This window comes from Dermochelys coriacea, chromosome 14 (assembly GCF_009764565.3).
Source record: "Dermochelys coriacea isolate rDerCor1 chromosome 14, rDerCor1.pri.v4, whole genome shotgun sequence".
Classification (NCBI taxonomy): Eukaryota; Metazoa; Chordata; order Testudines; family Dermochelyidae; genus Dermochelys; species Dermochelys coriacea.
In genome coordinates, this window is record NC_050081.1 from 16135579 (window position 1) to 16160186 (window position 24608).

General features: G+C 48.5%; 1 protein-coding gene and 1 long non-coding RNA gene across 9 annotated transcripts in view; both read right to left on the reverse strand.

The window, feature by feature from the left end:
- Positions 1 to 2623: 2623 nt before the first annotated feature.
- Positions 2624 to 24608, reverse strand: part of LOC119843025 (39S ribosomal protein L38, mitochondrial) — a 50457-nt gene continuing 28472 nt past the window's right edge. For 6 of the 8 annotated variants that reach the window (XM_038371914.2, XM_043496365.1, XM_038371918.2 and 3 more), the window contains 6 exons: positions 24055 to 24240; positions 23030 to 23206; positions 22003 to 22140; positions 21759 to 21897; positions 20391 to 20521; positions 17867 to 19496 (listed from right to left, as the gene is read on the reverse strand). In XM_038371914.2, the coding sequence (XP_038227842.1) occupies positions 19413 to 19496; positions 20391 to 20521; positions 21759 to 21897; positions 22003 to 22140; positions 23030 to 23206; positions 24055 to 24240 (855 nt within the window). In that variant the 3' untranslated portion in view covers positions 17867 to 19412. Of the gene's footprint in view, positions 3313 to 4010; positions 4148 to 4810; positions 4970 to 5466; positions 5513 to 6440; positions 6514 to 6929; positions 7139 to 7235; positions 7371 to 8983; positions 9164 to 10920; positions 11351 to 17866; positions 19497 to 20390; positions 20522 to 21758; positions 21898 to 22002; positions 22141 to 23029; positions 23207 to 24054; positions 24241 to 24608 lie in introns of those variants that run through there. The other 2 variants (XM_043496368.1, XM_038372347.2) reach the window with 2 other exon arrangements.
- On the reverse strand, positions 12542 to 13792 carry LOC122456571. Its single transcript, XR_006275512.1, has 2 exons — positions 13608 to 13792; positions 12542 to 13382 (listed from the first exon to the last, which is right to left on the reverse strand). It is a non-coding gene; the product is annotated as an uncharacterized LOC122456571 (long non-coding RNA).

Here is a 24608-nt window from a genome sequence, read left to right on the forward strand (position 1 = left end):
ATAAAAAGCCAGTTGCCTCTGTATGGTATTCAGAGGGTAGCTGCTTTGTCCTTTACCCTCCAGGTCAGGGGTGGCCCACCTATGGCTCCGGAGCCACATGTGGCTCTTCAGAAGTTAACATGCGGCTTCTGGTATAGGCACCGACCCCAGGGCTGGAGCTACAGGCGCCAACTTTCCAGTGTGCCGGGGGGTGCTCACTGCTCAGCCCCTGGCTTTGCCACAGTCCCTGCCCCCACTCCACCCCTTCCTGCCCCCTCCCCTGAGCCTGCACTGCCCTCGCTCTTTCCCCCTCACCAGGAAACAGCTGATCAGGAGGTGCAGGGAGGGAGGGATGGAGCAGGGAGGCGCTGATCAGCAGGACTGCTGGTGGGTGGGAGGCTCTAGGAGCAGTGGGGATAGGGAACTGATGAGGGGCTGCTGACGTATTACTGTGGCTCTTTGGCAACCTACAGTGGTAAATTTTTGCTCTCTCAGGCTCAGGTTGGCCATCCCTGCTCCAGGTAATCATTAACTTGCCCCCCATCCGCTTTCCGCCTGGCCCCAGGAGTTCACACTCCACTCCCAACAGAACTCCCCCACACTTCACCCCCCAACCCCAGCCCAAGCTGTGGCTGGGAATCACTGTCCCCCTCCCCCCTACCCCAGGTGTTTCTCCTTCCACAGTCAATATTTGCAGAGACTGAGCTGAAAAACCCAGGGCTCCTTGCCAACCTCAGGACATCAAAAAAAAAAGAGATTTTTAAAGAAAAAAATTACACAGTATTGTGAATTTTTTGTCCCATCTTTTGATTGTTGAACTCCCCCTGCCCAGCCCCTGTGTGTGTGTGCACAATTAGTGTTGCCCACCCTCCCAAATTTACTGGGACAGGCAATTTTGGCCCTAGTGCAGGAGTTCCTACCGCCCATCTAACCCACCTCCTGCCCAGCAATTAATTTGGTCCCCATCAGTTCACACCCCCCCTCACTCCCCGGTGTTGCCAGCTTCACCTCTGCTCAGTGGTTGCAGCTGGGAGGGGGCATATCCAGGGGCTCGTCCTCTCCCTTTGCTCTAGGCCGGCTGGTAGCAGGGAGGTACCAGAGGAGCTGTCCCCATTGCTCAAAGGAGAGGAAAGGGGGACCCGACAGGTCTCTTTCTGCTCCCTCCTCTGAGAATGTTTGGGTTGCTGGAGGAGGGGGAAAGAGCTCTTCCTGCAGCGGTTCTGACTGGCTGCTCAGCTCCAGGTTGGGCAATGGGGACAGGCAGCCAATCCAAAGTTTCAAATGCACAACTGGGCTGGAGAGTCTGACATCTAGGGTGACCGGCTCCAGCCCCAGCCCGAATTCTGCCACTTGCAAAACCAGTGGCAGCGCCATACACAGAGACCCCCAGTCCTTCTCCTGCCAGGGTCAATATTTTCAGAGGTTGAGCTGAAAACCCCAGAGTTTGTTATAAACAGTCCCTGCTTCCCCCACCAGCACTCCACACTCTAGGGGGCTGCTTCTCTCCCCACCTACCCCGTCTATGTCCCTGCTCCCCACTCTTCCCCCCAGGCCTCCACTCTCCCCGCTAAAGACCTCTCTCTAAGGCTCTTATTTCTGCAAGACTCCAGGCTACACAGACTCCCCACATATCACATAAGCTGCTGCCTGTACTCTCCCTGCAGCACCAGGTGGTCTGTGGTTTTAGAGGAAAATCAGGCCAACCATATCCCATTACAGACTGAGTGTGGCCAATAAACTCCCTGTGCTCCCTCAGCAGCGGTGTCCTACCCTCAGAGAGGTATTGCACTCTGAGCAGAGATTTGTAGGCTGCCTGAGGCGGCAGAAAGAAGAAATCCCAGGGCAGCCTCCTGGTCTGGCAGTTGGTGCATCCAGCGTTGTGGCACAGAAGTAGTTATGTAGAAGGGCAGATACTCAGCCACTAAATGTTTTTTGTCAGTACTCTTACTTCTTTAACAAGAGGGATACTTCAGATACAGTGACAGGCAGCCCCTGTGAACAGGAGCTATTGCAGGGAATGCACAGCTGGAGTCCTGGAGAGTTGGAGCAGGGGTGTTGATATTATGGTGGGGGGAGTTAATTTAAGGTTGGGGGTAGGTGCTGGAGTCAGAGTATTGGTGACTGGAAGGTACTGTGTATCTACACAGCAGACGCCCTGCTGCCTGTACTGTAAGCATCCCATACTCATTGGCATGCCAACGTGTCTCAGCCCAAACCTAGGCAGATCTGAGTTCTGGTTTTGATCCATATCTACTAACAACATACAGACCTCGTCCAAGGTCTACAGGGAAGGAGGTGAATTTGGACCATATCTGAACTTTGTGTTCTCTTAATTTGGGGGTAGGCCCCAGCCCCTTCACTCCCATTCTCAAACTCGAGGCAGTCTGGTCCTCCTAATGTGACCTCTATTTCAAACCCCCGCTGTGCCAGCATTTCCTCCCACATGGCAGTGACCAAGAGGGGCGGGGGAGTGAGGGTCCAGAGCAGCAGGAGGCTGCCGTTCAGCATCAAGCATTGATCCCATTAGTCCTGAAATGCACAAAGAACCCGATACATTTTGAACTGCTGCATTAGCTGCTGGCAGGATCCCTGTGGGTTCCCCAAAGCTATCAGCGACTTTCACCCAGTCACGTCACCAGCTTCTCTTGGAAAGGGTTTAATTCAGATTTTTAAAATATCTGTATGAAAATATGAAGGATGCCGCTCAGGATCCCAGCACTGGGAAATTCATGGCAGGAGAAAGAGGAGACGCACCGTATGGACAGTTCTACCTCTGCCAGGTTGCACAGATCACTAGGTTGGATTTAGATGAGGGTATTTTTCTGTCACTGCTCAAATACATGATCTGAACTGGCTAACCAGACTGAGTCAGCCTTAGTCCACCTATGCTTAGAGCTCTGGCTCCTGCAGTGACATGAGACACGGTGCCCTTGGAGGACACTGGGCCATTCAGCTAGCCCTACACTCTGAAGGTCTTTGAGCCAGATGCGAGATGGATACGCTCTCATGGCCATAAATACCCTCTATTAACAAGGCTTTTGACCAGGTAACTGCCAATGCTGTGATTCCAAAAATCCACACTCCCCTCTCCAAGAGACATGGAGCATCCCAGACAGCACAGTCAATTGACGCATCTGGAGAAGATAGAGTATTCCTGCCCCAATGGCCTGGAGCTCCTGGAGAGGTGGCAAACTCCTCAGTAAATGCCATACGTGGGCTCATGGCTGTCCCTGTACCTATCCAGGTACCTCAGAGGCTGCAGGTGCGGAAACTTCTTCTGAGGGGGGTGATACACAGGGGGCCGCACAAACTCAAACACTGGCTCCTTCATGTCTGCAAAGGGACAATGCTGATCGTTAGCCAAGAGACAGCTCAGAACCTAACCCTGCACACGAACACGCCAGGCTCTGCCCACTCTCCATTGTTCCGAAGATGCCATGTCTCCGTCATTGGGCAGAATGGGAGATTAAGTATAGATCAAAAACACACGTGTAGTTCTCTCCACCACGTGATCTCCCATTGTTATTTTAAAGTGCCCAGTCGAAATGGGATTTAAAGCCCACCAGAGTAAGGCTGTTCCCTTAGACTGCCATGGGCACAATGCAACCTTTGAAAGAGAGGGCAACTGCTTTTAATTCTCAACTATAAATGTTCCCAGTGTCAAACTAATGTGCTAGTGATACATGGCTATCTAGAAACCAGTTAGAGCAACTGTCCCAAAGGGGGACATTCAGAACCAGCCTTTGCATTCACCCCACGCTCAGAAACGCCCATGCCTCCAGGAACCCTCATCTGCTCCATCACAGAGAGCCCGCATGGCCATGGTTGATTTAAGTCAAGTGTGTGACTTTGAGCAAACAGCTTTCATCCCCTTGTCCTCCTTTCCCAACCCCAGGCCCTACCAAATGACTTTGTCTCCACAGGATACATTTAGTTATGCTTGACTGCTGGATGGTGGGGGTCGGAGGAGAAAGGGACCCCTGCCCCATGCAACAACCACTGCCCTGTACCCTATAAAGTGAGTTTCTTACTGAGATAGTTGTGAAAGATGTTAGTAACAGAATCATCCCATTGGCACTGGAAAAATGCCAGCCCAGCTGGCGTCATATCATTCTGGTGCTTCTTGTAGAAGTCAAATGTCTTGAAGGTTCTCATCTTGAGACTGTGGCTGAAAACAAGACAGGAATAAAAGTATGGGTCTCTCTTTTTCATGGCTAACAATCCAGCATCATCACAGATTCTGCAGAGATACAGAAGAAACAGACCCCAGGAGAGAAACCTACATGGCAATTTAAAGTCAAACTCCCTAGGCAGCTTGAGGTGGAAGCATACCAGCCATACATAAATTGGCCTTGTCACTTCAATCTGGCAAGTCATTTTCTTAACATCCTGTTCTACTGGCAAAGTCAATGGGATGCCATGGAGTTGCAAGCGTCTTCCATACTGATCCCCCTGCAGGACTGGGGCCTTCATTTAAGAAAAGGTATAACAGGTGGGTGAAATGGGGCAGGCTGTGGTAGCAGTAATACCATCATGTGTCCTCACAGACCAGCTGCGCATACAACCTGCAGAGGATTTGTTTTGTTAGTGGAAACAAATAAGAAAGGGAAACAGCAAAACTGTCTATGCAGCCAGCACTGTCCAAAGGAAACAAGCAGAAAAAACAGAGGGAAATCACCTTTCAATTATGGTAAGTTATTGTTACAAGTAATCTCAGTGAGTAAAATGTTTTCAGAGAGCAGTGCGATTTTTTTCAGTTGAGAGATCAGTTTTGTGCGCTATGATCATACAGGGCACAAGAATCCAACAGGGATTCAAGAATCAAAGTTACCATGGGGTCGGCCGAACATCTTCAGTGAAATCGATTGGTCGGTCCTGCTTGAAGAGGAGGAAGACAAAGCGGTGGTAGCCGGTTCCCTTGGCAGGGAATGGGGGGAAGTAATGGCAAATCTCTTTTCCCGAATCTATGTTGTTGCCTGGAATGTTGGTCCTGTGAAGTGCAAGAAATTTTTCAGTCATTATCCAAGTGACTGGTTTTATTTTCTTTTTGCCATCTCTGATCAAAACCATAGCATTGAAGTTGTGCGTGGAAAGATCTGTGGCATGCTCTCCCCTTGTGTAGCTGTGGGCTATTCCCTGTCATAGCAAGCATGCAGCTACTGGAGACAGACCTAGTCAAGGGAAGCAGCAAATCACATCCATGGATCTAAACAGAAAACAGTAACAATTCCTGGAATTACTCTAGCTTTAGCGCTAACAGTGCTCCAGGACAGATGTCTGACCAGAACTACGCAGGCCAGATGATCAGGGAAAAGCCAAGTCGATGTTTGCCAGATTTTGTCTATGTGGCAACTACATTTCAAAGCTCTGTTGCGAAGCTCTTTCCCCATTTCTTTGACCATTTTTCCTCTCACAAGGCTTAGGAGGCCAGGGCTGAAGTCCCTGAAGCACATGCATTGTACAGATGTACTGGTTTGCAATACTCACACCAGCCAGTGGACGTACTCAGAATCAGCGTCTCGCAGGTGTCCATCTGTGCACACACATAGAGAAACACATGTCTTAATGACAGTACTATTTGTTTGCCTGCTGCCTTATTGATAGGATCTACTCCAAAGTCAGAATTCCTTAGGTCCAATAGGAAAAGGGGATGATTTCTCCAGACCTCTCAGCTGCTCTCTACCAACCCTTTATTGTGTCAGAAAAACAACTGGAACAAGTCCCCAGAGGATGGAGGTCAAGGCTGTGAGCCAGCAACCCCTGAGTTCCAACCTCTGTGTCGACACAGACTCACTATGTGACTCTGGATGAGTCACTTAACTTTGCTGCACCTTGATTCCCTAATCCATAAAACAGAGACAGAGATACAGACTTACCTACTTCACAAGGATGTTGTGGAAATCAGTTAATGTTGGTAAGAACATTTTGGAAATATAAAGCTCTGTGTATGAGACGCACAGAGGAGGACAGTATTCCGGTTACGCACAAGATTGGGAGTCAGGAAACCAGCTTTCTTTTCCTGGCTTCCCTTCCAGTGTGTCAGACACTGGGCAAATCATTTCAACCATTCTCTATTTCTCTGCCTGAAAAATGGGCACAGTATTGCCATCCTCACAGAGATTTTGCAAGGCTGAACTCTTCAGTGTATGTAAAGAATATTGTGACACTATTTAGCATTCGCATGTCATTTTGCAAAATGCCTAATCCCTCCGATTGAAGGTGGGCCAGAGGAGCAGAGTATTGCTATTCCTTCATACAGCTCCACTACCTTCTGCCAAGCAGATCTTTCCATTCTAACCATTCTATACACAGTTTCTGGAGTGATTTTGCAGGTGTGGCTGAACAGTCCCTATGGAATGACCATTGCTCAGGTTACGCAGCCTAAAGTAATAAGATTTTCAAAACAAAAAGAGGGTAGAAACAGCCAGTTTAAGGCAGTTCTTGAAAGTCTTGATACACACCCAGATTAGTGAGCAGCAGAGTCCACAGGGAGCCTTCATCTGCCTCATATATAACTTCTGGGGGACTGGAAGCCTAAATAAGCAATGTAACAAGACAGTCGCGAACGTAAGAATCTCCAGTAAAAGCTCCAAAGGATTGTTTGCATTAAAATTATGTCTTTTTGAAAACCAGAGAATCTGAATTAGTCACTCGGACATAACCTGACTGTGACAATAAAAACAGCCCCAACAGAACAAATCAAATCTGGCTTTGCCACAGAGCGAACCAATTTCCATCAGGAAAGGCAGGGGAGTTTTATTAAAAGCAAGTTTGCCATTTCATTTAAAAATGAATTCATTGTAATGCTCTTTCCTTATCTTAACTAGAAGTATCTCTAAAGCATATGATTTTCCATTGTAAAAGAACAGTCCTCTTACAGTAAATGTCTGTGCCGTCAGGCTAGTTAAACCTTGTGCGGGCACACTTCCTAGTGATCAATTATAAGATACCTCGGTGGGCGTCACAAAGTTCCCATGATATACTGGCATGACATGTTCATCATCTAGGTTGTATTCTACCCGCAGAACCACTCTGGGGACGAACATGGCTTCGTCAAACATATCGTGGTATATCCCGTAGTGCTCAGCGACACGCTGCTTATGCAACAGGCCATTGGTTTTCTCCCACTCTGCCTTGACTTCGTCAAGTGGAATCACCACTGCAATTGCAAATAAGGAGTAGTGAGACATGTGGAAGGGTTGTCTAAGCCACCACAGATACAGAAGAAGAGGAAACCAAGACTGCAGGGTACATACGTGTCCTGAGGCGGGATGCTCTTTCCATTTCCACACTCTGGCGGTTCTGTTTCAATATCTCTTTTCTCTCCTTCAGTTGCTTTGCCCGTGGTGGTCTGTAGTAAGGCAGGCCAATGTCTATCTTTGCCTCTTCATCTAATGTCAAAATCATGTAAGTGAGAAACCTAAAATAAGCCCCATTCTGTTCTTTCTGTCCAGCAGCCATGGGCAATTGTGACAGACAAACCAAAAATGCATGAGGGATACAAACAAACAATCAGATGAATTACAGACATAAGCCCTGATCCTGCAATGAGCTCTGTGCAGACAGAGCCCTGTGCCTGCATGGAACTCATTACAAGACTGGGATAGTACTTGGTCCATGCCATATAATCTAGCTGCCCGGCAAGCGAGAGGCTCTGATACCACTGAAACATTTAGTGTTGGCAGTGCTATTACTACAGCACAATCCTGTTACAGGTGCCCTCCTTCAAGTAGGACATGGAACACGGTCCCTTCTGCCAGTCTCTTATAGAAGATAAAAATCCCAAGGCACTTTCCCAGAAAGCACGTAGGGAATAACTCAAGTGGAACGTTAGCCACGACTTGTCAGGACAACTGATTCTGATGCTCTAGCCAATAGGGGAGCTAGTGCATGCGTGTTGGCTATTCTGTCTATGCAACCATACAACTCCAGTATCTAGCAATGCTTTGTAAAAGATTTGGAGACATCTAACGATAAAAAGTACTTCGCACTCTCGCTGAAGCTCATTTAAGACTGAGTTTTGCTTGAGTAAGTATCAAGCCCGTTAAACAGGTCTACAGATACACACATGGGTATTTCCATTCCCTGCTTTACAATCACCTAAGCTGTATTGTGGGTCTAATTTAGACTAAATTTTGGGACTGTATCTTGCTTATGTTTATACAATGCCAAGCACACTGACAGCACTCAGACAATATCTGGCTTATAATATTACCTCCTTACAAAGGACAGCTGGATGCGTCTTTCACCTCACTATGGCATTATATAAAACCAGATCCCTCAATCTTTGTCTATTAGGGTTATTGTTAGATAAATGAGAATAATAAGTCAGATGCTCTTTTGAGATGACTTTACTCTATAGCATTTGGGAAGGGATGGGTTGGAGAGGTTATGAGCTGTTATGCCTTTTACAAGAAGAGAATTTTGAGTTTACAATGTTTGTAGGTGGTTATTTACTTTTAGGTGTGAAACACAGTTCATTATCTGGCTTGGTTAACTGAAAACTAAGTGGTGGAAAGGCACTCAGGCCCAAGGGCATTTCAGCTCCTATCTTTGAGGATCTGGGCTTGTGAGCACAGGGTGGGTGCTCACTACCTGTTTTATGAATTAAAATAAATATAATACATCATTAGAAACTAAAAACCTGCAAACTTCAAAAGGAGAGCTTGGAGACCTTATGGTTTATTTCCTTTGTATTACAGGAGCCCCAATAAATAGCTTCCTAACTCTCCTCCCTAATCTTTGAGTCAAAGGAAGCCAAAGATTTAGTTGCATCTGGCAAGCCCTTTCCTTTAAGAGGAAAATTCTAGTCAGTTTCCTTGAAGGGCGCATAGCCTTTGCAAATTTCTACAGCAGCAAGGGGTCTACTACCCATGCAAGTATTTGATCAATCCCTTGTGGAGCACATTTTGGTGCTACATGCATAACTACTGGCCTACAAATAGCTCCCCCTTCCCTCCAGCAACAGAATTCGAAAGTAACTCATCTCCTTCCCCTTGGGTACCTTGCTCTGGTGTGATATGCTTCCTGTATGTTTGCCACCAGTGAGTCTTCTTACTCTCCTTTTCAGCCACTTTGAAATAGCGAGTGAAGCTGCGGTATTTCTCCAATGTCTCCAAGTTGCTGACATCTATGTCTTCATTAGGCATTGGCCCTAGAGGGGCTGCCCGCTTGCAGAGAGCAGCTGAAAACACAGGAGGTTTTCATTTTACAAAGACACTGACAATCACATGCTAGATAGACAAGATCAGAGCAGGCTTAGACTGGATGAAGAGTACAAGGATGGTTTTGTGACTACAGCATAGGCCTGGAAGTTTGGAGACCTGTGTTCTATTCCAAGCTGTACCCCCAGCCTGCTGTAGCCTCAGGCCAGAAGTTTAACTTCTGTTCTCTCAGCTTCCCTATCTGTAAGATGATGATATACAGCAGTGCATGTGAGGCTCAATCCATTAACTTTTGTACAGTACTTTAACATCCTTAAGGGAAAGGTGTGAATAAAAACAAACTTTGATATCAAGGACAAGTTTCTACCATTTCCAACACACTCTACTGAGGTTCTTATACTCTGCTCATCACCATGGTACCTGGGCAGTTTAATTTTGGGGGAAGGATAGGTTAAGTTTTCCTCCTTGGTGTGTTTTTAAATTACCCCTCTTCCCCCACATACACTTTTAAAAAATTGTTTTTCAAGGCAGTGAAGTATGTGAACACTCTGATGGGTTCCAGGGCCAAGTTCTACCGTCCCAGGCCAGCTGCTGAGAAAGCGCCATTCCTCGTGCTTACAAGTGGACCTTTCCATTACATAACTATTGAGGATAGTCATGGCCACACAGAAACGAATTGTTTCTCCAGTAACCTGAGTCAGTTCTGTGGACGGCTTTGAATTTATATTAAGACCAAAATACAATGTTGCTTATTCTCAGCCCCTAGTAATTTTGGAGGTGATCCAGCACACCATGGGATCAGTGCAGTAAGTTTGATATTACCCCCCAAATTCAGAGCAGGTGGGAACCCTACTCGTAGCTACACAGGCCGGTGTTCTTTATGCATGTTTTACAAATGGGTAAGGAAGGAAGCGAGCCCCCAACGGCCAGCACAGCAACAGGGTGACCACGTGTTGAGATGCTGCATCAATTCCCCATCCCACTGCACTCCTGAGCTATGTCACTTGCAGTCACTGCAGCAGGCAGAGAGATGTCACCACCACACTGAACTAGCACTCTGATGCCACCATGGCCCTAAAGGGGGTTACAGGCCCCGGAACATCCAGCAAGCGGCATGCCTGTCATTAGTAGGGACTGGGGCAGCTCAGGACAGGCAACCGCCCCACACAGCAAGTGGGAGCTGGGAAGGGAACCCAGATGTGCAAACGGCTGTCCCCTCTCTGAAACCCTGGGGGAGATGGCTGCCCTGTATAGCGAGTGACAGCTGGGAAGGGAACCCAGGCGTCCGAGACGCTGCCCCTCTCTGAAACCCTGGGGGAGATGGCTGCCCTGTATAGCGAGTGACAGCTGGGAAGGGAACCCAGGCGTCCGAGACGCTGCCCCTCTCTGAAACCCTGGGGGAGATAGCTGCCCTGTATAGCGAGTGACAGCTGGGAAGGGAACCCAGGCGTCCGAGACGCTGCCCCTCTCTGAAACCCTGGGGGAGATGGCTGCCCTGTATAGCGAGTGACAGCTGGGAAGGGAACCCAGGCGTCCGAGACGCTGCCCCTCTCTGAAACCCTGGGACACAAGGCTCCCCCACACAGCGAGGGAGAAGAGAACCCAGGCGTCCGAGAGCCCGGCCACCCACCCCGGAATCCCAGGACAGGCGGCTGCCCCCATATGTATCTAGGCAACTCGGGCATCCGAGAGCTCAACCCGCCACCCCGGGCCCACCAGCGCCCGTGCTCCCGCTCCGCCCGGCGACTCGGCTCCGGGGATAAGAGCGCTCACTCACCAGCGCTACTGAACGCCCGCCCGGTCCGTATTCCGTACAGCGCCGCGCTCAGCATGGGCGCCGCCATTTTGCCAGCGCTGCGACGCCGCTCACTGGAAGCCCCCGCCGGGGCGCGGCGTGCCCCGCATTGCGTTTGCGAGAGACGGGCCTGGAAGGGCTGTCCAAACGAGTGCCTGACTGAAAACGTTACAAAATATACCTAAAAAGGCGGTACATCCTCATCATGGGGTGAAGGACTAGACACTCCAACCCCAGGCAGAGAGCTGGCATGTATTTATTTCACCAAGGCTAGTATGATTGCCAGCTACAAAATGGGGTCCTGATTCACAGCTGCAGCCCGGCGTGTCACTCACAAGAGGAGTTTGGCTGGTGGGTGGCAGGCTGCAGTGAAGGGCCGCGGGCTTCCTGGTGGAGACCCCGCCAGGCGCCTGGGAGGAGCGTTGAGCCATTCTCATTGCTATAGAAAGGGAACTGTTGAGCAACCTTACCTGCAAGCAGGGCTACTAGCAGCTGCCTGTAGTACGCTTAGTAAAGATGATGGTGACTTTTCCAGCAGTGCTAGCTTTTATGATTGAATCACCAATCCCACAACTGTTGATATATTTTGTAAAGCTCGAACTGCTGGAGTCAGGTGATCATGTGAGAATCTGCTCTTTTTTTTTTTTATTTTAAGTTTCTGGTCCTTGGGATTTTTTTTTCAGAGAAAGAAAAGGAGGACTTGTGGCACCTTAGAGACTAACAAATTTATTTGAGCATAAGCTTTCGTGAGCTACAGCTCACTTCATCGGATGCATTACACGCTGCTACTCTGAAACCTGTCATTTTTCAGAGGAAAACTTGAAAATGGGAAGTGAGTGCAACCAAAAGATTCAGAAACCAGATGACAAATTAATAGAACTCCCACATTATTAGTTTTTTAAAATCCCATGAAATGTTGGGGGCCTGATATGATTTTTGAATGCTTGAGGTTGGCAATACTGCCTTCATCCCAAAGCAGTACACAGATCACATCCCCTCTAGGGTTCACTGCCAGATGCTGTCTGCTGGCAGGGACAGGATATGTGACTGACTATATGGATCATGGGTCTGGTCCAGTCTGGCAGTTTCTATGTCCCAATTGTGGACAGTACATGTTACTTGACTCTTCAGTTCACAGAGCTGAGATGCAGTAATCCTCCACTTTGGGATTCTGATGTGACTGCATCTGCAATACTGTGTGCATTTCTGGGCCCCTCATTAGCATAGAAATCCCAGCACAAAGCAGGATTCCCTACAGCTCCAGTGTGAGCACGTGCAATGCGGCATTTAGTTTTTCATCTCTCCCTACCCTATGTACCACTCTGTCCTGCAGTAGCAGAGGGGATGGACTGGATGACCTAAAGGTCTTCTCCAGCTCTCCTGTTACTGTATCACTCAGCGCCATCCTAGAACAGAACAGCCTTGTATTGTCCTTGCAGAAGGAATTTAGGCTCTGCAGACTATTCTTGTCTATATAGGTTCTCACCTTAACGTGCCTTCTGCTGAGCACCGTGACTAACGTCTGTTACACACAGTTTGTTCTCTCTCAGCGGAGAACTGTGTATGCAATGGTGGGCTTTGTTTTGTGGAGGATTTTTTAAAAAAATGTCCACGCTGCTCTGGGTTTGTGTTTGAGAAGACAGGTGCCTTACACTTTGAGTGGAGGTAGTGAGGTGAGTGGTGGTCCTTAGTTCCTGGGCCAGTTCATTTCACAGGCTGGGACTGGCCCCCAAGAACGCTGAGTTTCCAAACACAGGAAAGCTGGAACCTGCCATTCCACTGAGCCAGAGGAGTGCCATTGACAACTATGGTCTTCATCCTGGAGCTTTCGATCTTTTGGATACCCTGGGCCCAGGTCATTGAGTGTCACAAAGATAAACATGATTGTAATTACGTGACAAATTGTCTTAATTAGAAATAAAAAGAGCTAGGAAGGAATGTAAATTAAATGAAGAGTTGGTCAATTGAGATGAAGGGAGCAGCGTGAGGAACTACTCGGAGCAAAACCATCGCCCTTGTGGCCCATTACAGAAATAAATAAGGGGGACACAGTTAGGTCCTCTCCATGCATCAAAGTTTAACTGCTGTGTGGTTATACTTGTAGTTCTACTGTGCACTAAGGCTCCTGAAATAGAACTCCCTGCACCTACAGAGAGACCCTTTGTTTATAGTGGAGCTCTGTGCTGCAGTCCACACCCATGGATTGGGGCCAGAATTAGTAAAACGGCATCAAATGTTGGCGAACTTCCACTCACACAAGAGCATCAATCTCTGCAAGGTGGCAAGGGGAATTGTCACAGCCAGGCTCCTGAACTGGGCAGAAGCTTATGTGTGAATCAGACAGAGTTGAGGAATACTTTGAAAGAACGGACATGGGTTACCTGTCCTTTCCAATTCTTTCCAAGGCACCAGAGGTCAGTGCAACAGCAGGAATAGAACCTGAACTTTGGTAGCTGAAAGAAAAGGAGTACTTGTGGCACCTTAGAGACTAACAAATTTATTTGAGCATAAGCTTTCGTGAGCTACAGCTCACTTCATCAGATGCATCCGATGAAGTGAGCTGTAGCTCACGAAAGCTTATGCTCAAATAAATTTGTTAGTCTCTAAGGTGCCACAAGTACTCCTTTTCTTTTTGCGAATACAGACTAACGCGGCTGCTACTCTGAAACCTTTGGTAGCTGAGAAACTGGAATCACAGAGAAGAAAAGACTTAATAATAATAATAATAATAATAATAAATAATATCTACTTTTCAACGAGCACTTTTCATCAGTAAATCTCAAAGCTTTTTGCAAAGGAGGACAGGCTCAGTATAGTAACAGCAAGAGGTATAGATTGCAGACAGAACATTCCAAAGGACTTCATCGGATGAAGTGAGCTGTAGCTCACGAAAGCTTATGCTCAAATAAATGTGTTAGTCTCCAAGGTGCCACAAGTACTCCTTTTCGTTTATAGTCAGAGACCAATGTTATAGCCGTTCTCCACTCCAGCCTAATTATCTGTTCCAACCTTCTAATAAAAGACAGAAGTACAGTTGCTTCACTGGACAGGGGGAATTGGGTGAAACCAGCCACCTTCCCCTTGAATTTATGAAAGTGGATAGTTTGTAACGTGATGGGCAAATCTAGGGGGCCCATCAGCAACTGGTTCCTAACAGCAAGAGGGTGGATTAGTTTCCCCTGGGAAGAGGTGGGATCCCCAGCACTTTGACATAAATGCTACACCTTGGGAGGCTGCACTGGATGTGGGAAGAGAAAGCAAGCCAGTCCAGACAGCAGGATTGGAAAGATGAATCCAGCATGCTTTTTCATGGTCAACACAGACCTTCCTAAGGCTTGAATGTCAAGGTACAGTGTAGTTCTTCATACAGAGCTACACACACAAACAGCTGAGATGCTTGTGTCGTCTTTGCACCCATTTCCTTCTTGTTTTACAGGCTGTGCAGCTGGGCTGGCGTATGATCACATTAGCCTATATACCCGCTTTGGATGGCTATTGTGTCTCCTGGCAGCAACAGGAAGAGGGAATTCAGGCCAACCTGCTGTCTACTTTGAGGAGGTGCCATTGATTCACAATGTAATAGCCCATAGGGGGTTATTGGGGGGATCAGCTCGCTCCTTCCGTGGAAGGGCTAGAGCGGGGGATTAGGGTTTTCCCACAGCCAGCTCAGCTATGTGTAAAGAGCAGAAACATAAGAAACCCCACATCTAAACTCAAGTAACACGGAGTAGGTAAGTCCTCACCTACAATCCTGTAGGTTGTGGGTTCGAGTCTCACTTGATCTCTCTCTGCAAGACCACCTCCAGTTCACCCACTTGCAAAACGGGCACTCGACTCATCGAGTTAGGGCAGTCGAAGGAGGGAGGGCATGATGCTGACCACATCAGTTCCTTGGGCAGTGGTGGCTTTGAAACTGATGTGCCTTAACCGCATCAGCCCAGTGTGCCATTGGCTCAGGGGGTCTTTGACCCGCCTGGGACACACTTGCATGTAAAGGGAGCCAAGTCACATTGTGAATCAGTGGAAGAGCTGGGACTAGAACCCAGGAGTGCTGCCTCCCTCACTGTCCAGTACTGTAACCCCTAGGCAACATTCTCCTTCAGCTGTGAGCATGCAGTAGCAGGCAAGATGCAGCACCCAAGCACGGGGGGGAAGGGGGGGGGGGCGGATGCGAAAAGTAGCATCTGGATTAATTTTAATGTGTTGGTGCACAGGGGTTTAGATGAGCCCCTTGGATTTTTTTCTCAGCTCCACAACTGACTCCACCTCTCCCTGTCTTCAGCGGCATTGCACAGATGTCACCAAGCACAGCACCTGCCATCCTCTCTGGCTCATCTCTGCAACAAAGGCCACAAATAGCTCAATTACAGGAATCGTCACAAACAATTTAGACCCTGAATCAAACCAGTCTTGTCTCCAAAAAGGTCAGTCATACCCCCCCCACCCCAAATAGTCTCCTCCTTTGTCTCCAGCAGAACAATGCCAGTGCCACTGCTGCACTCGAAGACTGTGGGACTGATAACACACAGGCACAGAAGCTGATCATGGTGCTCTCCAAACCCTATTAGTCCCCTGCTGCACCTTAATTCACTCCCTGACAGAAGCACAGGGCTAGATTCTGAGCTGACACCAATGTCAATCTAGAGTTACTCCGCTGAAGTCAATTTGAGTTGCTCCAGATTTACACGGGCGTAAGGAGATAAGAATCCAATCTGTGGTATATGACGCTGTCCGTCCCCATTATCTTCAGCTTCTCTTTGCTTCCAATCACTCATCACGTAAATGGCACCCCAAATAAGCAGCATTTCTCTCCTTGATGGGTTGGCAAATGGATGATAATGGAGCATGACAAGGGCGGTTAAATGCACAGCCCCCTGTAAATTATTCCATAGGGCAGCCAAGAAAAAGAAAGGGTGCTGTTCTTTCGCTAACTTCTGTTCAGTGGCTAGGGCTTTTGTTCTTCTTACAAGGCGTTTGGATTTTACTGTATTATTTAAAATATAAAAGCAAATGCTAGGGGTGGTGAGGAGCAGATGCAAAGAGACCAATTTCTCCCTTTGGGTACATGCTGCATTTGAGAGTTATGAAAATTGAAGCTTGTCTTCAGACTATCAGAAAACATTTGGCACTGCTAGCGCTCTTCCCCTTCGTTAGCAGCTAAGAGGCTCTTGTGTTCTTTATCCAAGGTCATCGTGTTCTTACAGCAGAATGGGAGAACGGCTCTGGTATTAATGTGAGAGCAGCACTATGGCTCTTTGACTAAATCACTCACAATGGCAACAAGGAGACACACCTCCCATGCTGCATCAGCAGCCAGGAACCAGGCTAATTGGAACATGCGTGGCCGAGAGAGAATCCACAACATTCTGCAGACACTAAGGTCCTCGGCTGGATTTGAAGCAGTGACCCAGCATTGGAAGGCTCTATGCGCCTTTACCAACCCCAATTACGCAATTCCCCTTCCCAATCAAACTAGCTTCTTCTCCAAAGGTATGGAACCTGCCAGCAGCCCACAGCATCTCTGCTAGCCTGCTCAGGCCTAAAGCCTGGCCCGAACCCAACTATACCACAGCCACCCGAACCTGACCCAACCCTTTCCTTGAACCTTCCTCAGCACTGCTGCTGCCTTGCCCATGGTGCTCAGCCTGGTGGGGCTTCCTACTCCCCACACCTGGGGCCAGTGATCTGTCTCCAACTGCCTCCTGTCGGGGCAGGGAACGCAGCAGCGGCTGTATGTGCCACGCCTGCGGCCTACCGCCGTCTCGTTGTGCTGTGGAGAGAGAGGTGCTGGGACTCATCAACACACTCCCCAGCAGGCAGAGCACCGCTTGGTCATACAGCCACTGCCGCACTGTCCCCCTGGGTGGGAGGAGGGGATCAGAGACGACCTGACCCAAGCCCAAGAGTATAGGGTTGTGTTTCAGACTCAACCCAAACCTGTGACCCAGGGACCACTTGATGCCAACTGGCAGAGCGCGTAAGCGATCCCCTGGGCCAGGTACGTGCATAACTGTTTGCCAAAGGGTGGCATGTAAGGTCTCTACCGAGAGCCAGTGGCCCACCGGCCACCATAATCATTGCAAAATGCACGTACGGAGGATAGTTAAGAGGTATTTGTACCGAAAACGATATTCTTAAGTTAAAACTGGTCACCAGAAGGTGAGAAACAGATTTTGAACAGGCAGAGGGGAGGAAATGTTTGCGTCTCTGCCTGGTCATGGTGTATTGCATGTCTAACACTGTAAGTCTATTTGCTTGACTAAGCCTGACGCTACTGAAGAGATTGTAAAGTCGACAAGAAAGGAGCACACAGGAAAAATAGCAGGGGAGATCCTGTTTACAGGTAAAGCCAAGAGATTGGAAGTGGTGTAACTTAGGGTGCAGAAAGACACACTTTGCGGAGGAGACAAGCTGAACGTGTGACTTGTTTGAGGCAAAAGGGCTCACAGCCTAGCTAGCTGAGAAACATTGGTGAGCAATACTATAAGACATGACAGTAACTAGCCATGGCAGTCTAGGCTCTAGCATGCGATTATGATTTTATTTTATATTAGGGCTGTCAATCGATTAAAACAATTAATCGTGATTAATCGCTCTGTTAAACAATAATAGAATACCATTTAAATATTTTTGGATGTCATCTACATTTTCAAATATATTGATTTCAATTACAGCACGTTCACGGTAGAGATTGCACTACAGTACTTGTATGAGGTGAACTGAAAATTCTTATTTTTACAGTGCAAATATTTGTAATAAAAATAATATAAAGTGAGCAGTGTACACTTTGTATTCTGTGTTATAAATTGAAATGAGATAATTGAAAATGTAGAAAAACATCCAAAATTTTTAAACACATTTGAGCTGGTATTCTATCCTTTAACAGTGCGATTAAAACTGCGATTAATTTTTTTTACTCACGATTAAATTTGAGTTAATTGCATTAGTTAACTGCGATTAATCTATAGCCCTATTTTACATATAACCATTTGCTCCCAAAACTTCTACTTGTTACTACGTGACTATATTTCGTTAAATAAACTGTTACTTGTTTTCACTACAAAAATATCTCCGTGCTGTGTTAAACAGAACAGCGATCTGAAGGGACATGGGTAAACTGGGCAGTACTCTTCTGTGGAAGCAGCATGCCTGTGAATTCTGCAAGTCCCCAGTGGAACAGGGGCTGGGTATGCGAGGGTTGGAATGTGCCCAGCACTAGCCTGTAGAGAGAGCGGGGCCTGCATAGGCCTGGAGAGAAGTGCTTTTTTTGCCCATGGCCAGGGTTGGGGAGCTGACCCTATGGCACAGATCAGGCTCTCTCATGTTAAGGGCAGGGATAGCAAGGTGCTTCACACCCCTGTGTACCTTAGGCAGTGTCACACTGGCACTTGAAGTCAGGTGTTGTTGGGTTAGGGGCAGGTTAGGTTACAAGGCTCTAACCCAGCCCATGATTGCTATGAAAGGGCAGAGGGAAGATAGCAAAGCATCAAAAACACCGAGATGCAGTGGAAGTGAAGTGAACTATTCCTAAATCACGAGAACTTGGTTCCTTCTTGTCTCCTTCCCTCTTCCCTTATCACTCAAAATCCAGCCTTAGACATGGCCATGGTACAGCAGATAGGGTTGCCAGTGAAAATGAGGGTGCGGGAGAACAAGTAATGGATGGAGAGGGGCTGGAGTGGGGGCAGGGCAAGGGGTGGGGCCTTGAGGAAGGGGCAGGGCAATGGTGTTCAGTTTTGTGCAATTAGAAAGTTGGCAACCCTAGCAGTACATGAGCCACCCACTGGCTGGTTCATGGCTAATGTGAAATGAGTGTGGTGGGTCTTAGGCCATTTCCCAGCACACAAGTGTGCACATCACCATAACCCACTACCACACTTGAGGCTCTCAACAAAGGTGCCAAGAGACAGGATAAATTATAAATGGTCCACGGAGACTGAACTACCTTCTCAGGCTGAGGAGGTGGTCCCTGCTGGTCATGATTGAGGCATCGCAGCAGGGCAACGCATGGAAAGTTTGCACCGGTTCAGCCCATGCTGTACCTGTCCTGGTGGTGTGTGTAAAGATCTCTAGGTGCTCTCACATGGGCCAGTGACTCCATGGAGACCCCCAAGAACTTTGCTGTTGCCAAGCTGTTGTACGCGGAAGGTGCTTCGACACTACGGCAATAGGCAACAGCATAAAACCAAGAGAGAGAGAATGAAAAAAAGACAGTTCAGGCTCTGAAGGGCTCACAGCTGAAGTAATGGAAGACTTTAGGCTGTAGGGCTCTCAGTCGGACATAGTTAAAAATTCATAAGCAAAAGAGGTTTTTTGTTTTGTTTTGTTTTTTAAACTAGCTGCTGCCTGGCTGAATGTATCTGACAATTTGTTTTTCCATCCATTCATTTTTGGATTTTTTTACATTACAAAATCCCCTGTCGTCTTTGTAGAAAAAGCGAGCTCAACCAGTGCTGCACATCGGGCTGAACTCCTCATGCTGTCTGGGATGACATGTTGTAGGAAGCTTTCTTCAGCGTCTCTAGAAAGAACTGCTCGTCTTCCAAGAAATCCCGGTCCTGCAGAGAGAGATGGGAAGGGCCATCACTGGTTGTGGCTGGAACTCCCTGAAGGTAGAGTACAGATGCTCACATGCCTGATAGATAATCGCTGTCTTGGGAATTGACATATAAGGTAAGTATCAAAAGCAGTCAAATCCTAGGCTTTGAGAGCGGAGTGCACCAGCAAGCACAGGTACTTACTTTATAGTAACTGTAGTTCTCCAAAATGTCTTGTCTGTATGGATCCCAGCTAAGGCATGCATGAGGCACATGTGCACCTTGAATGGGATCCACACAGACAACTTGAATAACCTCTTTCCTTGACAGGAACATGAGGATTCTAAGGGATCAAAGCAGAATCCCAATTATGCAGGGATGGTGGGGGAAGAGCAGGCGAGTGACTGGAGAATCTGGAGAGAATGGGAACCTCAAAGCACCAAAAGAACAGGGATTAACCACCTTGATATAGCACCTTCCATCTGAGGATCTCAGAAAACTGGGTCTGGAGCAGTAAATGCACCCCACTCCAGTGGTGAATAAGGCTGATAACTTGCAGCCCAAATGGAGCAAGCCAACTGGTAGCTTTGACGATCTGATTGTCCAAGAATTTATGACAGTCATTACGTCTGTTGTTCATCCACTTCTGCTTTAAGTGTAACAGGGAAACACCAGGGTGTCTGGTCTCTAAAATGACCCTTTTGCAGCACAGCACAGAACAAAGAGCTTTACTGCCCAGCAACAACCTTCAGAGAAAAATCCATCCATCGGCAGGTGGCACTGAGCCCTCACGTTCTCTCTTCCTGGGAGAGTCCGAATGGTTTCAAAGCCAAAACCTTTCCAGCACAGCTCAGGAGCAGACCTGATGTTGGGTCCCTTTTACCTCTGACCAAATGCTAAGGAACCTCATCTTACCCGCTCAGCTGTGTGCTTCAGCAGCACTAGTCTGGCATACAACTCAGCGGGTCCCGCTCCTGCTGTGCCCTGGGTGCCCTCTGTACTGCCAGAGTTATGCCAAGGTAAGTTGATAACAGGAGGGGGGAAATCTGCAAAGAAAGCACAATAGTGAAGAATACACACACGGTTAGAGCAATGTGGGACATACATGTATTCTATACAGAGAGATTCGGAGGGAGGGAGGGAAGTTGGACCCACTAAGCTTTCCTAGTATTATTGCTTTTCCTGTGTTTTCATGTCCTGGTGGAGCATAGCAGTCCCTCTTCCCAGCCTGGGACCTGAGGAAATTGTGGGGATTGATTATAATGATTACGTGGCACTTCTATAGCCTCTTTCATGCAAGAATCCTAGAGCAATTTACGAACATTTAATTAACCCTCTGGAGTAGGTAACTCATTAGTCGATTTTACAGAAGGGGAAATTAAGGGAAGTTAACCAATTTTCCCTGTCCAATGCAGCAAGTCAGTGGCGGAGACAGGAATGGAACCCAGGAGTCCTGACCACGAGCCCAGCTCCCTCTTGTGAAGAGGTGACTTCAGAACTCGACTCAGGTCTTTATCCTTTGAAAGCCAGAGAGCTGAACCACAGAGATGCCCACCCCGCCTGTGAAACAAAGATGCAGGAGGTGCTGTCCCTTCGGCCTGGTCCACACTTACAAATTAGATCAACCCAGGGTTGTCGCTCAGGGCTGCAAAAAACGTCGTGCCCCAAGCGCTGTAGTTAGGTCCACCTGACCCCTGGTGTAGACCCGGCTAGGCTGACAGAAGAATTTTTCTGTTGACTTTGCAACTCACTTTTGGAGAGAGGGATTAACTACGCTGATGGGAAAACCTCCTTCCGTCGATATAGGAAGTGTCTGCACTACAGTGTCATAGCTGCAGTGCCATAGCTGTGCCACTGTAGCAGCTGTAGTGTAGACATGCCATTCCTCTCATTTCCTTGCTCACAGGAACACGGGACTGGAGAGGGCCTCTTGGGTCATTGAGTCCAGTCACCTGCTATCACAGGCAACCCCGGCACATTGTCCTGGTCATACATTTATCAAATTCCACCTTAAAACTAGTTTGGTTTCTTGCCTCCACTCCTCCTATTGGAGACTGTTCCTCAACCTCTCTCCTCTGATGGTTAGAAACCTGCTTCTAAATTTCCAGCCTAACTGTCATCATGGCCAGTTTATTCCCATTTATTCTAGAGCCAATATTGTCCTTTAGGTTAAATAGCTCTTCTTCCTTCCTGGGCTTCCCCGCTGCTGTATTTATAAAGAGCAATTACTGAGAACAACCACTCAAGAGCTTTTCTGCTGGCAGGTGTGAAGGAGCAGCTTACAGTGCATGGTGGAGAGGCTCTTGGTTTGAGCACCTGGGTGTGTCACCCGGGGCTTGGTCAGGAACTGCACCGGGCTGTTCGGAAGCTCTTCTCGCAGCTGTTCAAGCTGTCTCCTTTGATGAGCTAGGTTCTGGAGCTCCTATTCAGCCCGAGGAGAGAGAGGGAGAAAGTCTGGTTTAATAGGGTCTGGCATGTTGCAGCACATAGGAAAAAAACAAGAGGGGAAGCGCGAGGATCTGATTGCCTGGTGCACGTGCTGCTCCTGCTGCTTCAGCCACTCCAGCCGCTGCTGCATGGTACGCAGCTTCGTCTGATGTTCCGACTCCACCTTCTTCGCCTCCAGCAGGGCTCTCTCCCCCTCCGCGTACTTCTGCGAGGACAGCTGGAGGACACAGCAACACAGAGCGTGAGTGGGGACCGGGGAAGCAAGGGCGTGACGGCGCCCAGCGGGGAGGAGAAAGAGACGTGTAAATGCCTTGGGAAACCCCAGGTCATTTTGTGTTAGACCGTGATGTCCTGGACACACTCATCCTCTGCTTACCCACCACACTAGTAAGGCAGGTGCAGCGGCAGGACAAGCTTCCCTTAGGCTACGCAACTCATGGGTCTCAACCAGGACCTGGGGGATCTCTCAAGGATCGAGTGGGTTGCTCCATCTCCATGGCTCCTCTGCCAAGGATTGTTCCACTGGGAACTCAAGTGAGACCAAGTTAATTTCATACAGGCCACCCAACAGCCACCAGATAGGAATGGCTCTTGGTTGCCAGGGATCTGGCCTGGATTTGAATCTGTGTCACAGGTGGAGGGCTCTGTATCCCATCTCTTACCTCCTGAGCCATCTGGGTACTCTCTGCCCCCTCCCTCACTATGTATCAGACACACAGATCCTTGTATTGTGAAGCAGGTCTCTGTAGCCCTTTGTTGTTTTAAAGTGCTAAACAACTAATGAACATTCATGTCAAGAACCATCGCTCCTGGCTGCTGACTTCTATAGCTCTTCAGCCAGAGATCCCCACAGGATTTATCAAAGGAGGGAGATATCACTCTCCCCCTATCACAGATGGAGAACCAAGACAGAGAGAGATAATTGGAGGGGCCCAAGGGCACCCGCAGGATGTCAGTGGAAGAGCAGGGAACTGAGGTCCCATTCTCAAGCCCCTACACTACTGCTGCCTCCACTTCCTGGATTCTTTCCTGGATTCCAATGGGGAAGGATTGTGGGTGCACTGACTGCAAGGGATGAAGAGAGGAGGAGTCGTAGTCCTTCCTACCTTGCTCATGCTGTCAATCTCCTCTGCTCTCTGTCTGACGTGCAAAGCGGCTGCATTAACCCTTTCCTTCTCGAGTCTCAGTTCCTGCCTCTCTTGCTCCACAGATTCCCTTTCTCTAGCCAGCTGCTCCTCCTTAGCCCGCAGCTCACTGGCCTTGATTTTCAGATCTGCTTGTTCCTAGGAAGAGAGCATACGTGGTGGCTGTATATTAGCTCCTCTCCCGAGCACTCAACCCAAGTGCTCCAAGAGATCCGTGATAGAAGAGCCCCCACCCCCCGAACTCCTGGCCCACTGGAGGATTGTTCCCTGCTGTACACTTACGAGAGTGCTGGCTTTGTTGTGCAGGAGAAGGTCCCCAAGCATTAGCGTGCAGGCTCCTTCCTTCACCCTGCCCAGACAGAGCAGCTGGCTCAGGAATCTGGGCCAGTCAGAGGAAAGGTTGGAAGGTTTCCCTTCACCTACATTATTCAGGGCTCCATTTGCCCCCACAGAAGACTCTTTCCTATGGCAGGAACACATGCTACAGGCAAAGTGCTGCATTCACCCTGCTAAGACAGCTGTGTTGCTCAACAACCCACAGTAGTGGGGTGGGAGAACACCACACACTGCACCCCTCCTTCCCTGCCCCAGCAGCTACGTCCCTGATGCCGAGAACACGCACCAATACTGGTAATTTGTCAGCAGTAATAATATTAGCACTGAATTACTAGTCACCACCCAGCGATTTATAAAATACTCCAACAATGAGATCTGCTCTTACACTGCCATCATCTGTATACCTGGAGAGAGAGAGAGAGAGATTTCCCCATGGTGATGCTCAAAGGGGGCGGAGCAGGGACCACACGGAGGTGGGGGGAGGATGCAGGAAGGAATTTACATTGTTACCATGTGGAATCACTGAGTGGCTGGGGAAGAAACATGTCAACGAAGCTCTGTCGGTCTGTCCAGCTGCTCTAACCCATCAACTGACAAAGCTGAATTCAAGCCCCGAAGGAATAAAATGGGAACATGCTTCACGGGGGTACCTTTGCCAGGGTCATGATGGCACATTCCCTCTGGGAGTCTATCTGCAGGGCGCGGTCAACGTCACGCTCTGTCCGCTCCTTGCTCAGCTTCTGCTGGATATGGAACTCCGACCACTCCATGGCGAGCTTTCGACGTTCCTCCGCGCACTTCTGCATGACCGACTTCTGCTCCTCCAGCAAGACGTTCTGCGGGAGCAAAGCATGAGAGAGATGCAACCAAGTCCTTCAAACCAGAGAGATGTAGGGAGGGTTGGCTTGAGGTCAGAGAGTACCCCTTCCACCACGAAGGGCGGAAAAGGGGCTCCTTACGGTGCTCTTCAGACTGAAAAGGGTTCCTGCTACTAAGGTTCCTGCTGCTGCTCCTGGGAATTGGGTATCATTCTTGTATCCACACAGTGGAACCCCCTCTCTGTACTAGTGGGGCAGGGGTTTGCACTGTTCCCACAACACGGCAATGAAGCAGAGGTAGTGACAGATCTCACCACTCTGTGGTGAAGTCTCTATCAAACATCTCCAGAGTTTAAACGTGCGTGCTTTCCAGGAAGGAAGCGTTA